Genomic DNA, 14,175 nt, shown 5'->3' on the forward strand with positions numbered 1-14,175 from the left:
ACTGGCACGCCATTGTTAAATCGAAGTTGCCTTGTGTCTGCATTTAACAGTGCTTCGTGATATCTATCGCGATGGACTGCGGGTCTCCCACCCATTAAACATGACAATTTCCAGCCAACACTTGGCAACTGTTGGATCGACGCTGGCCCAACGTTGACCCAACATTCGGCTAATCTTGATCCAACGTCAGGCCAACATCAGCCCAATCTCTTGACCTGCGCATTCAGCACCACCGAGTTCCAACGTGTGGTTGTGCGACCACGACGCACAAACACACTCGGGGGGGAGGGGCCCACGTGGCGTGCGCGTGAAACGCTCATTAGGGCTTCCTGCCGGACGATAATTTTGCATCCAGTTCGGCTCTCGTTCTGCCAGCTAGCGGTTGGACCCGGTCGCCCGGCAAATATTTGGCGAGAAATGGAGCTGTGCCGTGAGCCTAGTGTCCCTCATGCCTCTTAGCCGGCTTCTCATTTCCGCTCGGAAACCACGTCACGGCCACCACCGCCTCACCCCACCGCCACCAACTGTGAGTGCGACGCCTGCAACGGGCCGCATAGGATGCATCACTGTCGATGGGGGCTGTGACATGGCTACACAAAGAAGTTAATGAGGTAGCCGTCTAAACGAGGGTGTCCTTGGTTTAACGATTCACCCTGCGCCCCCCTCACCCCCCCCCCCCCCCACTTCATACATCCGCCCTCTCCATTATTTTGTAAACAGTCACGATTTGGGATCACAATTTGATTCGAGAATTGTTGTTCTTGCGCTAGTGGCTACACGAGTCGCCAATTATATACTACACATCACGATCAGCCACGGTTTATCCACTGCTGGATGAAGGCCTTCCGCAAGGCGTCAAGACCTCTCAGTAGGGGCGGGTCAGAAAGTTACAACAATAAACAATACAACACATCATGGGAAAACCTATTCACAAACAATACAAACTTCGCTGAGTCTCGAGCAACGGCCGTCGTTCCCTCCTCGCGGCCTAACGGCAGGCTTCGCTTTCCGCTCGTCAAGAGGCACGGGTGTGCCGGCCTACATCTCCCTGGGCCCTGCGGTGCGAACACTGGTGCCAGGATGGCGCCAGCCTGGTGCCAGCGTGGTGCCCCCTACCCCGTCCTCACCGTGCTGTCCGTCAACACCTCCCTCTCGGCGCCAATGTCGAACACCTCGCAGGCCTCGGCCGCCATCGCCACCGTGTCCACGCTTAGCCGCACCGGAGCCGGGCTCCGCTGGAATGCCTGTGGATCAGGGGGGGTGGTGGGCGGGGGTGGGGGTGGGTGAGGGCGAGCCATGGAGTGTAGATGCGGGAATGCATGGGCATATGGATTAGAAAGGTCATGGTTTGGTTAGCAGAATTGGTGAGATCAAGTGTGATGGGTGGGATCATCCGACCGGGCGTGGGGGTAGTGGTGGTGTACAGCTATGATCCAGTGCTTTGGAGGCGAGGGTTTGTGGATCGTGTGAATATTTGTTAAACTCCCAAACACTCTGTGAATCGAGCTGGGCTGGTCCATGCACCAGGCGTGCAGAAAGCAGCACGGTCGTAGGCCGTGATGAGGCCACACGGCTCGGATAGCGGCTCTGCCTGGGAGGGTGGTCCTCAGCCACCAGGGCCAGGTAAGCTCCTTTTAGTGCTCTCTGAGCCTCCAAGTCGTGGACAACCCTTTGATCATTTTGACCAGTTTCAACATTGTGTGCCCCTAAGAGCAACGCAACTTTATCCGAGATTTTCACTTGTACTGAATAGTCTATATTGAAGTTTATCGCACGCTCCGGATGGACAGACAGAGCTCACACATAAATCCTTTCCACCCTAGTTGCAAAACATTAAAAGCTTGGCTACGTGCCGAATACATCGCCCGTTATATATTTTAGCTTTTAAGGCCTCAAGTGTTATTGATGAATGTTGTTGGGATTTGTTTTATTAACCGTGCCTGCGTGCCCACTGCCAACGCAGCAGCATCACCAAAATATGTATCCAAAGGCTCGTACGACTACTGACATGAACGTTTGGCGATGACGATTGCGATGGGGGTCCTCACCTGCAGCTCGGCGAGGATGCGGTCCTCCTCCTCCTCTTCGTCATCCTCGCTGTCGAACTCAGACGCCACCACGGGGGGCCTGGGCGTGCGGTTCACGCTGGGGGGCAGGGAAGACGACGGCGGAGTGGGGGGCACTAACCTGGACACTTCCGCTACGCTTGCGTTGGCCTCCGCGTCAGACTTCTGTGCCGGGGAGTGAGTGCGTAGAGAGGAATTGGATGGGGCCAAGAGATAACGCACGCATGCACGCACCCACGGGCAGACATACACACAGGCAGAAAGAGAGAGACAGGAAGGTAAGGAAACAGAGGAACAGACAGGGCACCAAAGACACATAAAATAAAAACACTGCCATCATCATCATTGTGATACAATCACAACTTGTGCAGGGATACTGTATCCAAGGCTCATCATATGGGTTATTCATGTAACTTTGTCTTTGGTCATGCATGTAATGTCAGCCTGTTGTACGTAACTCTAAAGCAGGGCCAAAGCCGTAAGCATTGGTTTATTGTCTGTAATAAGGCGGTGTGTGGCTGTCGATGAGGAGGTGTCCTCAGGATGGCGAGCCATGCGATTCCTTTCAGAAGCTCTGGCCCAAGCGGAGCGTGGTATCGCAGGCCACTACATGAGCCGGCGCAGGGCTGACGAGCACCAGTGGGAGGAACAATCTGGCGGGCGGCGTTGGGAAATGCAGTCAACCTGCAAATTTGTCCACGATTTTGGCAGGCAATGTCCCGTGCTCGCGGGCACCATCCTCAGAGTGTTTTACAGCCAAATAAATTGCACATGGGATGTGTGCTTTGACGAGCAATGCCCGTGATTTGTCTTGTTTACAAACAAAATCAAAACCATGCAAGGAGGTTGGGGAGGGGGGGTGGAGACTGGAGCCCGAATGCCAGCCCAGAATTTGGAAACAGAGCTTGGGAGCAGCCCAAGCAAAGCGCCAAACCACAGAATGTTAGAACAATTGCGCGGCGAGCCGCGGTTTATTTTGCTCAACAAGTAACGAGCTGTGGGTAATGGTAGTCAGAACGCGATGCTGCAGCAAAAGCCACGTGCCGATTCCTCCAGAGACAGGGACGAGCTGTGATGAGACGGAGGGAGGATGCTGGGATGGAGGGGGAGGGGGTAGAGCAGGGGGAAGAGAAGGAATGGGAGGAGGAGGGGGCGGGAGCTAATTTAAAATGGAAGCTAATAAAATGTGAATGTATGCCCTACACACCAAGGAGTAGGTCGTCTATTTTAGAAATTATTCAGTGAACACTTCTCACACTCGTTAGAAGGGTCACAGAAGGGGCAGGAGACAAAGATAACTACGATTTGCACGACTACAGCAGATGTGCCATTTGCCCGACTGTCCCATAACCAATTGCTAAACCTCCAAGTTCCGGAAAACAGAGAGTGGTGTGGCGAGGATTTCGCGGACGCGATTTTAACTACAAACCAAAAATTTTTTATTTTACCAGGTAAGGCTCACTGAGCTGCTGTGTAGCTCTTGCTTAGAAGCGACCATCTGGCCATCGTAAATGACAGCTGAACAAAGTGGCTTATCGCGTGGACATTTATACTCTGAGCGCACGATGTGGATTTTGAATGTGCAGGGAAAAACCGGAGGAGCCCGGAGAAAAATCCACGCGACCATGGGAAGGATATGCAAACACGCGACCGTCCGCGTTTTGTGTAAACGCCCACGTGATGGAAAAAAAAAACACGAGCGGGAGGGAGCGTTCGCGCGAGCCTCCGCTGATGACGTCTCCCTCTGGTTGTGCGCAGCGGCTCCCCACTGAAGCGCCCTCCTCCTCCTTCTCATCCTCCTCCTCCTCCTTCTCATCTTCGCTGTGAGGCGCACTCTGGGATGCTCAAATTACGTGCCCCGCCGTGATGAATTTACCCACTCAGGGCGGTGAGCCTCTACCGCTCACCACTATACATGAAAAGAGCTAATTAATTGGCCGGGTAATGGATTGACGGGCACTTTATCAAAACGTTTAGAAAATTCTCCATAGTTCAGGTGCGCATATTTAGTGGTTCATTACTGTTCGGGTTTTCATCTGCACGGACCCCCTAATAGAAGGGGGCAGCTGTGTGAGCCGAGGCACACGCGTGACGCGTGCACGCTACACGCACACGTGACATGCACGCACGACACGCACATAAGGGGAGTCCGATGTATGTCTTAGGTCAGCGGATTCTAAGCCCAATGTGCTAACCACTGTGCCACCGCCTCACTCAGCATCAGTCTTAACCTTTTCACATTCCAATGATGAACGTTGTTGGTTTTTTAAGAATACCAAAATAAAATAACTTTATCGGTGCCGAGGCTCCCATAAAGCCGTGTGGCACAATTTAGCGCCATCCATCGTAGAGTGCGGTCGTGTCGCTACGGTTCTCTGCGGTGAGTACAACGTCTTTTTAAAACAGCGGCGCTACTGCGCCTCTAAATAGAAATGTACGCTGAGCCGCTTGCGGGTACCAAGATGCAGCGGTGAACGGGACACCACACGCCCTGCAACTCGCAGAAGTCGCCTCCGAACGGGAAAGGGTTAAGAGATGCAGTTCCAAGCACGCTAAGAGGAGGATGTGCATGCACGCGTCTTGAGATGCGGTCTCGGCGAGATGCACGACAGGAACGCGTGGATCGGCCAAAAAAACACAAATCGGAGAGATCGCATTGGCGACAGAGAAGGCCAGTAAATGGGCTCGGGCAGGATACATCGCCGGGAGGGACGATGGCCGCCGACGGGCGAGGCTGGTGCCGGAATTGCAGCCAGAAGGAGGGAGAGAGAGCATCTCAGGAGGATGACAAATGCAGAGATGCAGCGATAAAATCCGTTCATGTGCCGGAGTGCGATGGACGGTAGCGGCACTGGACCGCGAGAGGTTGTGACGGCGCGCGGAGGCCTTCATCCAGCAGCGGATAGACAACGGCTGACGATTCATCCCAAATGTACCAGGGTTACGTGCGTGCGCGTGTGCGCGCGCGACATTTACCCACGCGACTACAAAGGCGACCCGGGACGGTCCCGCGCCCATTATGGATTTGCGAACGTCCCCTTTGATTATCCCTAACGAGCCTCGGCACTGACAAGGGTCGGAAGCGCTTCGATTGAATTGCGGAGTGCTCCTGTACGCGATGAGCACAGCCCCCCACCACCCCCCATGCCCGCCCCACGCCCGCACCTGGAGCAGTGGGGGGCTTCAAAGCGGCCCCCGAGTGGGCCCCGCTCTGACAATCAAAGTCGCTTGTGAGCACTGCGAGGGTGCCGGCGGAAAATGTCCATCGCATCAAACGGTGGATCGAGCGGAGTGGACCAAGCGGAGTGGACCGTGCGGAACGGATCCAGCAGAATGGATCCAGCGGATCGGACCGAGCAGAGTGGATTGAGGGGACGGATCCAGCGAATCGGATCGAGTGAAGTGAACCAAGCAAAGCAGATCCAGCGGAGCCGACTGAGCGGAGCGGACGGAGATGATTGGATAATTTATTATTAGTTAAATCCTGCTGCTGCTGTTGTTGTTGGTGCTGCTGTGCTTGCAATAATGTAACCATTCATTAAACTTGATTCTTATAAATACCGTGCATGCAGTGAAAAAAAATGGGTCTTGAGACTGGGTGTAAACAAAATTAAAACGGTAGTGGGGCAGCCCTGCAATTGCCCGCCCACGCAACTGCAGGCGGAAGGCATTCGCACCTCGCGGAAGCGCTGCTGAGCCCCCTCAAGGGCGAGTTGCTGCACAGTTGCACGCTCGACACGCATCTTAGAATAGGCGAGAGTACCCACACTTTACCCCACCACACACAAACCGCCATTGCATCATTTATACCGCTGGTTGCATGGAGGCGGGGAGGTGGAAGGGGGGCAGGGGGGAGCAGGCGGAGGGGATTTAAGAAACGCGACAGGAGCTGGGCTTGAACTGTGGATTCTTGTGCGCTAACCATTACACCACGAATGTCATAGTTACAGGATCATTATTATGATTACCACGATAATCGCGCGTATTTAGATATGCTTTTGCGGCCGTCTAGAATGCTCTCCTATGTGATATTAAGAAGCCATTGGAGCTCTGCACTATTACATCAAGATTGAAAACTCACTTCGTTAGAACTGCTTTTAGTGTTTAGTTTGTCGTCCTTCCCTGGAACATCCGATGAACACGGTCGGCTACGTACGGTGCGAAAGAAGTTCGACGTGCATACGTACATAATACAACGTACGTTCAACATACGTACGCCAACAACCACTGACCGTGGGCGGCGCGGGGGATTTGGTCGACTCCTTGCGGCTGGTCAGGATGACCTCGCCGGAGCGGCCGGTCGTCAGGCCGAACGAGAAACTCTGGGGCCCGCGGGGGGGCGGGGTAGGGGGGTCCCCCCCCTCCTCCTCCTCCTGCTCCTCCGCGGTCGCCGAGGGAGAGCCGGAGCTCGCGGCCGCTGGCGCTACGGCGGGGCTGGGGGCGGTCGCCGCCACGGACGGCGGTGGGGGCCGGGGCGGCGCGCCGGGCGACTCTGGGGGAGAGGCCACTGCCCCGTCGTCGGCAGCTGGAGGCCCGGCGCCTGTGCAGGGAGAGCAGCAGCACGACGCTCGTCTGGGTTTCGTCTCGGGGTGGACGGCCCACGGGGTGTACCCCGCTGGGCGGCTGGGGCGGCACCCCCGTGCGCGAAGGACTACGGCCCGAGGAAGGGGATATCGCAACACTGCTTTTGAGATCCCTTCAAGCGACCGCTCGCACTCAACAGGGGCAGCGGTGAATTTTACAGCATGTCCCCGCTGCACACACAAAATGTCATTCTACAGGCAAATCAATATTTTTTATTCTCAAGAGCTGGAATCATTTACCCCGACGAAGGAGAAAAGGTAAGTTAATGTATTGAATGTTTTGTGCAGTCGTTGGTGGCCAACTCACGACGCTTGAGAGCCCGTCTACATTGGAACCTAAAGTGGATTACGATGCCACGCTTCACAGCTCATTTAATCGTCACAGCCGAACCCACTCACCAGGCCGACCCCCGACCTCCGGGGCCGCGCCACGGGGCCTTGCGGGTGGAGCCGCTTGTGCCTCGGACCCAGCCGACGCCGCCACCGGCTCCTCCGGGGCCACCTCCTCACGAGCGTGCGCCGGGGCCACTGCTCCCGTCGGTGCTGCTGGCGCCTCCCTCGGCTGAGCCTGCGAAGGCCCCGTGCCAAGGCCTTCCCGAGGACGAGCCTGCTGCTGCTGCTTTTGCTGCTGTTGCTGCTGTTGTTGCTGCCCGTCGTCCCCCTGCTGGTCCCACGGGGCTGGCGGCGCCCGCCCGTCGCCCACGGGGGACATCAGAGCCATGGTGTTCTCGGCCTCGTTGAGGACGCGGTTGAAGTCACGCTCGCTGAAGTGGCTCCGGCTGGCTCGTCGCTCCTCCAGCTCTCGCTCCAGCTCCTGCAGCAGGCGCACGCGATGCCGTTGGCAATCAGCAGGTGTGTGTGGTTTGTAACTGAACTGAAACGAGATTGTTAAGGCCCACTGAGCTGTATAACTTCTTTTTTAGAAGCGACCTGGCCAAAAATGGCAGCTCAATGAAGTGGCTTATCACGTGAGAAATGTTTAGCAGCTAAATACTCGAAATGACTTTGCATTTCCACCTTAAAAAGAGGTAAATTGACAAATTACTAAACTTAAGAAGGCTTAACTTAGAAAGAGTGGTGGGTCATAAGCAGGGCTTAATTTCAGGTAGAGCTGCCCGAGACTGAGCTCCAGAATACAAGACGGTGCTCCCACCCTCTTGTGGGGCTGGGGGCCCTCGCAAATGAAGCCCTGGTCACGAGGCAGAGAGTTTTGTTAAAACCCCATCCCTCCTGCAGAGCCCAGATTCACCCTCGCCCACCAAAGGAACGCGGAATTTCCACCGCCGGCTCGCAACAGCGAGCGTGAGATTAGCCGCCGCTGAAAGCGAAAACAAGCAGCACCGCCACTGTCACACGTCACGGCACGCCGGGGGACGCACGTCGAGAGTAACGCTCCTGTTGACGATCTCCAGGGTGGCGGTGGACGTGGCCGTGGCAGCCGTGGCGGCGACGGCGGCGCCGCTGCCGATGACGTGCGCGGCACCCCCGTCGCGGTGCTGCTTGGGCGTGGGCGGGAGAGGTGGGGGGGGCCCCTCCCTGTGCTGGGCCCCCCGCGACCTCGGCGCCGCCTCCAAGAGCTGCTTGGCGGCCGAGCGGCCCCGTCCGTCGGGCCGATCCCCGCCATGCGGTGGCGTCGTGCGTGGCTCCTCCTGCTGCTCCTCCTGCTGCTGCTGCTGCTGCTGCCGGGACGACTTGACCCCGCGAGCTACGCGGCTCACAGGATGCCCCTACATGGCAACCGCCACCATCGCCATCATCATCCAGCAACGCCACATTAATCAACAGCCGATCAAATCCGAGCCGGATCCGACAAGACACGTCGTATTTGTAGTTGTTAACGGCACCACCATTCTACACAGCAGTGTCATAATCACCATCATCACCATCACAACCACCGCCACCACCACACTACTGACGACGGGCAAGAGAGACGCAACCACATCTCACCTCCTTACTTGCACCACCGGATGCGGCCGATGTCACCTCTTGGTTCCGACTGCCCGGGGAAGCCATGGCGAGTGTGACGGTGGTGGCGGTGCCGGTGACGGCGGTGGCCACGGCGCTGATGGCGGCAGCGGTTCCTGCAGCGGGGTCCCGGCCCTCGTCGGCCGCCGGTTTGTGGTGACGCGGCACGGCCCGGGGCTGTGGGGACGCGGCGTCGCCCGGCGGCTCCGTAGCGTCCGGCCCACCCTCGGCCCGCACCGGCTCTCGCTCCCAGCGAGGCAGTTCCAGCGAAGAAACAGGGACGCCCTCTGCTACCGCCCTGCCGAGGTAATGACGCGTGAAGCGGCAACGCTCAGAATGCACGGGGCACGCAGGGGCGCGCGTGATGCCACACGCGACGCACGGGAACGCAGTCTGCACGGTGTCGACGTGAGCGATTGCGGATCACGGTGAAGTCACCGCGTAAGGTTTTCGCGGTTGCTTGGCAACGGCTCTCCGGCGTGTTTTCGGGTCATACCACACGATGTCCGACGTTTCGTTTCACGTGATGGGAGCTTCGTCGGGAACCGAATTTAGTTCTTGAACAGAAAATGCACAGTACAATCTAGAGGCACGCCAAAGAGACGGCAGTGATGTGGATGAAAATGCTTGGAGTGCGGGAGAGTGAATGATAAAGCGACTATTTGCGATGGCAGGGACGGCGATGATAAATATGGGGGTCCTGTAGTTTTTAATAACCGGTTGCGTAATTGTAAGTGTCAGGCAGATGTAGTAATCTCAACGACCACTAAACGTTTATGGCAATGGCAATAACGATGAGGGATAGCGGTGAATGACAGTGATGATAACCATGATGAAACTTAATTTGCGAAGACAAAGATGATCAAATCAACAAGCGCAACATCCATGAAAATAACCATCAGCGTGCCACAACCATTTCCTACGTTTGTTTTTATTAGCAGCCCAAAGAGGCACACGGACAGACTAAATACATAATTACTCGTCTCTTAATTGGGCACGAGCAGGCCGAGTCGAAGTGGCAGATGGACGGACGGACAGATGAACAGACAAACGGATAGACCAACTGACAGATGAACAGACAAGTGAACGGACAGATGAACCAACAGATGAACAGACAAATGGACAGATTGACAGATGGACAGATGAGCCGACAGATGAACGGACGGACGGACGGATCTGCATTCTGTCCAGCTACAGTCACACCACGAGTGGAAAGAGGCTTTCTTCTGTCTCTCTCTCCGTCTCACGATGCGAACCTGCGCAGGAGGCCGATGGCTTCATTGATGGCATGACACCTGCTGTGCAGCCCCTCCAACTGGTGAGGTTCGTCGTTGAGAAACTTCACGGCTTCCACCTCGGCTCTCAGGAGGCTCCGCAGATGCATCTGGAGCACGGAGAACTGGGCTGCTCGCACACACACGCACGCACACACACACAAATAGAAGGTCCGTGGCGTGGCCTTTAAGAGTCGGATGGGGCTAGTGGTAAGTCCAACATGGCACAATTTACGGTGGTGTGACCAGTGCCATGTCCAGAAGCCTTTGCCTCCCCACTGTCGATGTCAATACATCGAGTGATACTTTAATGCTGAGTTGACCTGAGTTGACCTAGAGGAGGCCCAAGACTGGATCAGATAGTTAGCAATGGCCGGGAATCGCTGGGTTCATGGTTCAGTATGCGAATCACGATGTGTTTGTTGTTGTGTGTGTGGTGAGTACATCTGTATGTTGCTACATATGTCTGTGTTCGCGAATTAGGTCTGTGTGCATACATCCGCATGCATATTGAATTTTTTTCGCATGTGCGCGTGTGTCTGCGTGCGTGTCTGAGTGCGTGCATCTGCGTATGTCTCTGTATCTGCGTGCGTATGTGTGCGCGTGCACGTGTGCATCCCCTGCGGACCTTGCAGCTCGGAGACGCCCTCCCCGACGTGCCGGAGCACCCCGACACTCTCGTCCAGCTCGGCGAGCGCCGCTCGGCCGCGGTCGGCGCCGGCGGCGCTGGAGAGCTCCCGCTGCAGCTGCTGCACGCCGCCCTCCAGCTCGCTGGGACGCGGGGCGCAAGCGACACGCAAAGGCAAAGTTCCCCGCATTGTCTACGCAGACTCTTTAGGGCGGGCGCCGTCAACGGGCAAGTATAAATGCCGGCGCCGCGCACGATGGGGCGGTGTTGGCATCGGCACCACGCCCGGCCACCTTTGTCTCCACAGTGCTGATGTTTGCGCACTGCACCGTTTAAGGCCGAGTCAACTTGGGGCGCACCCGGGACCGGGAAGAAGGGGGGGGCAGATGTGGTGGGGACGGTGGGCGGCAGGACTGCTTCAGACGAAGCAAGCACACATCTCCAGAGAACTAGTGCGAGAAGAATTAGCAGGAATCGATGGGCGAGCCCATGCACCACTACGTTGAGCCACTGATCTATGCAGAATGGCATTGGAGTGTGTGCCGGTGTGTGTGGCTCATAGAGGGGAGTGGTCGTGTAGCGGTTAGCGCTGCTGCGCTATGAACCTGGTGACCCGAGTTCCATTCCCATTCACGGCCACACACCAGTGACGATTATCTTCCCTAGGTAGACTCAGCCTCAAATTAGTACCTGGCGCTGTGTGCTGGCCGTGCCGGGCCTCCGTCGGTGCTCGCTAACAGCATTGCCCGAACAGTCGGTTAAATCTTGATTTGAGTCGGCTAAAGGCTATACGGGGGAGCTTTGTCTCATGTACGAAGATGTATGTGAGTACAAATGATCGCGCGTGCATGCGCCCATATGCCACCACTCAATCTACGTCGCGTTCGCTCGTGATCTGCGCCCGCTCGCTCGCAAGAGAGAGGCAACATCTGTTTGACCGTGAGGCATTTACGTCGTTAGACAGCTGCACTTCATCACAAGCTGGACACGACATGTACATTAGTTCCGCGGCGGTTCCGGTAATGAGAAATTTAAATTTCTTGCCACACAGCGAATCAAGTTCCTTACATTTACAAATAACCTCAAACACTAAAAAACGTCATCAACAACGCAACACATTCGGCAACAACACTGTGGCCCGGAAGCGACGCTCGGTCGATTCGTCGATTCAGACGCTCGTCATCGCAAACTCCGCGCGACGAAAATCAGCGGTGGAGTAAAGGAAAACGTCATTCCCTGACGAAGCTCGATGGTCGGGAAAAGTATTCTCCGTCGGTGTGATCCGTACTGTATTCATCACCATCACCATCCACGGTCAGTCCACTGCTGGACAGAGGCCTCCTCAAGCAGCCGTTACCAACTCCCGGTGCCACGATGCTTCAATGCGCATAGCGGCCGCGCGTGGGCAGATTTCATCGCTCCGACTCCTCTGTGGACGTACTCCTACGACGGCCAATTCCCCCCAGCCCACACCCCTCCCTTTGCTGGCGTTCACACAAATGCAATTATCGAATCGTACTGCACACAATTACGCACGGGGCAGATCAGCGCAGCGCCCGCGCGGTGAACGCGACTCCACGCATTCCCCCGCTACCCGCCCCCCCCGGCGACAGCCGCTTTGTATCCCCGCTCGTATTTTAGGGGCCCTGCATTGTGACCAATTTAACGGCACGCCGGCGTGCGCGGCATTTCAAAAGTTCCGAGAGTGGCTTTGCGACCAATTAGGCGGAGGCCGGCAGTAAAAACTGTTCCCGTCAAGTGACGTCCATCGCGAGGGATGGCGAGGATGGAGTCTCTGCGTGGGGATGCGCACTTCTCTACCACCCCCCCCCCGCTCTCCCCCTCCCCCTCGCCCCTCGAGGCCCTCCCGCTTCGTATGCCTGCTTGCACTTCACGGTGTGCCGACATCAAGCCAATGCTGCCGAAGGGTAAATCGTGGGATGTGTACAGGAGGCGAAACCGTCTGCTTAATTACTTTGTTAATTACAGTCTCCAGAATGGTGCTAGTGGTTACTTTGTGGTTGGTCCATCTCATCTGAATGTCTGTGTATTGCTGCCTATGGCCGCCTCTCACTCTGTTCGTGCATTTGTCTGTCTGTCTGTCTGTGTGTCTGCGTGTTTGTTTCTACGTCCGTGACCCGCCCCATTCGCCGGCTGACGGCGGCACAGACGAGGGGAGCGGGGGGGGGGGCACGCAGCGATGGGGCGCCGCACCTGAGCTGGCGCTGCACGGCGTGCTGGCGCCCCACGAAGTGGGCGCGGCTCTCCTCCAGCTGCTGCCGCTGGAGCCGGGCCTGGGCGCCGTCGTCGTGCTCCGCCGCCGAGCGCCGGGCGGCCTCGGCGGCGCGGCCCAGGACCTGGCGCGCCGTCGCCAGGCTCACAGTCTGCCACGCCAGCTTGTGGCTCATCTGGTGGGAACACGGCACGCACGCACACACACGTACAACGATCTACCCCCTCCCCACCGTGTCGCCTGAACAGACTGTTGGGGGCCACGTGCTGTCAGCGAGGAGTGCCTATTAAGGGGTGGCACAGGGCACTACACCGGGTACGGATTTAAGGCTGGGTCTGCCTAGGGAAGGGCCAAGACCAGTTCTGACATTACTTTTCACCTGATTTCAGGGTTAGTGCACCAACCGCTCCCCAAACACATGTGTACATATGGCACACACATGCACAAAATATTCCCCCCGTACAGCCTTAATAGACTGTTGGGGCAAGTGCTGTTAGCGAGCAGCACCTGTGCCACACGAGAGGATGGGTGGCCAACACCAGGCCCAACCGCCTTTGTCTCCCAAGTGGCGATGTTTACTACACACCGCGCCAGGTACTCATCACACGCACGCACGCACAGGCATGCCGAGCGAGAGCGCCACGGGGCTGCAGGCGACACACTCTCCCAACGCAGCGATGCGTGCGGCCAGGCGGCGTGGAGGTGGAATTGGTTTTGTTAGCGCTCGTCGGCCTCATTTGGTCCGACAGATTCAATTGTGACGGAACTGCGCCTGATGGGGGACCTGCTTGTAAAGTTGAAAACTGGGAACCCCCCTCACCCCCCAACACCACCGCCCCAGACGCATGGACAACTTGCTTGGACAATCCGAAGTTGTATCTTTTAAAATACAAAAATGCCTATTGCACATAAATATAACAAAGATAAAGACTCCCCCCCTCGCCATATAGCCTTAATAGACTGTTGGAGCAAGTGCTGTTAGCGAGCACCTATGAAGGCCGGCACGATACAGGAGGGGGTGGGTGGCCAAAACCACGCCCCGCCGCCTTTGTCTCCCTCGTGGCAATGGATACACATTGCACCAGGTACTGTACTCATTTTAGGCTGAGTCGACCTCGGGGAAGTCTAGTACTATTGAGAAGGGACGGACACGCACACACGGACAAAGATGCACACACACACCCTCAAAACGAGGGTTGCAGTGAGCCCCTTCCTGACAATGAGTATTCCCGGTACATTGCTGCATTCAACATGGGCCTACAATTTGAGAACATTATCCAAACTTATACTCAGTTGGAATTAATGTACACAGGAAAGCACTGTAAGCAGCCACCATCATCTCCTCCTGCCGCAAACACCCTTCTGAAAAAAGAGTCACGGGAATTGGCAACACTTTGCTGGATATAACAAGCGTTGCTATAACAAT

General features: G+C 56.4%; 2 protein-coding genes across 3 annotated transcripts in view; both read right to left on the minus strand.

Moving 5' to 3' along the window:
- The window catches only part of LOC144733257 (uncharacterized), a 48,353-nt gene extending 41,332 nt beyond the window's left edge, over window positions 1-7,021 (minus strand). Inside the window, exons 1-4 of the mRNA XM_078615046.1 lie at window positions 7,010-7,021; window positions 6,299-6,841; window positions 2,049-2,231; window positions 1,128-1,244 (exon numbers count right to left, since the gene is read on the minus strand). Of these exons, the coding sequence (XP_078471172.1) occupies window positions 1,128-1,244; window positions 2,049-2,231; window positions 6,299-6,841; window positions 7,010-7,021 (855 nt within the window). The remainder of the gene's footprint in view (window positions 1-1,127; window positions 1,245-2,048; window positions 2,232-6,298; window positions 6,842-7,009) is intronic.
- The window catches only part of SRCIN1 (SRC kinase signaling inhibitor 1), a 175,243-nt gene continuing 167,835 nt past the window's right edge, over window positions 6,768-14,175 (minus strand). For both annotated transcript variants that reach the window (XM_078603857.1, XM_078603861.1), the window contains 6 exons: window positions 12,731-12,924; window positions 10,517-10,659; window positions 9,871-10,018; window positions 8,597-8,912; window positions 8,029-8,376; window positions 6,768-7,463 (listed from right to left, as the gene is read on the minus strand). In XM_078603857.1, the coding sequence (XP_078459983.1) occupies window positions 7,029-7,463; window positions 8,029-8,376; window positions 8,597-8,912; window positions 9,871-10,018; window positions 10,517-10,659; window positions 12,731-12,924 (1,584 nt within the window). In that variant the 3' untranslated portion in view covers window positions 6,768-7,028. The remainder of the gene's footprint in view (window positions 7,464-8,028; window positions 8,377-8,596; window positions 8,913-9,870; window positions 10,019-10,516; window positions 10,660-12,730; window positions 12,925-14,175) is intronic.

The sequence above is a fragment of the Lampetra planeri genome, chromosome 2 (genome assembly GCF_965212315.1).
Source record: "Lampetra planeri chromosome 2, kcLamPlan1.2.h2, whole genome shotgun sequence".
NCBI lineage: Eukaryota > Metazoa > Chordata > Hyperoartia > Petromyzontiformes > Petromyzontidae > Lampetra > Lampetra planeri.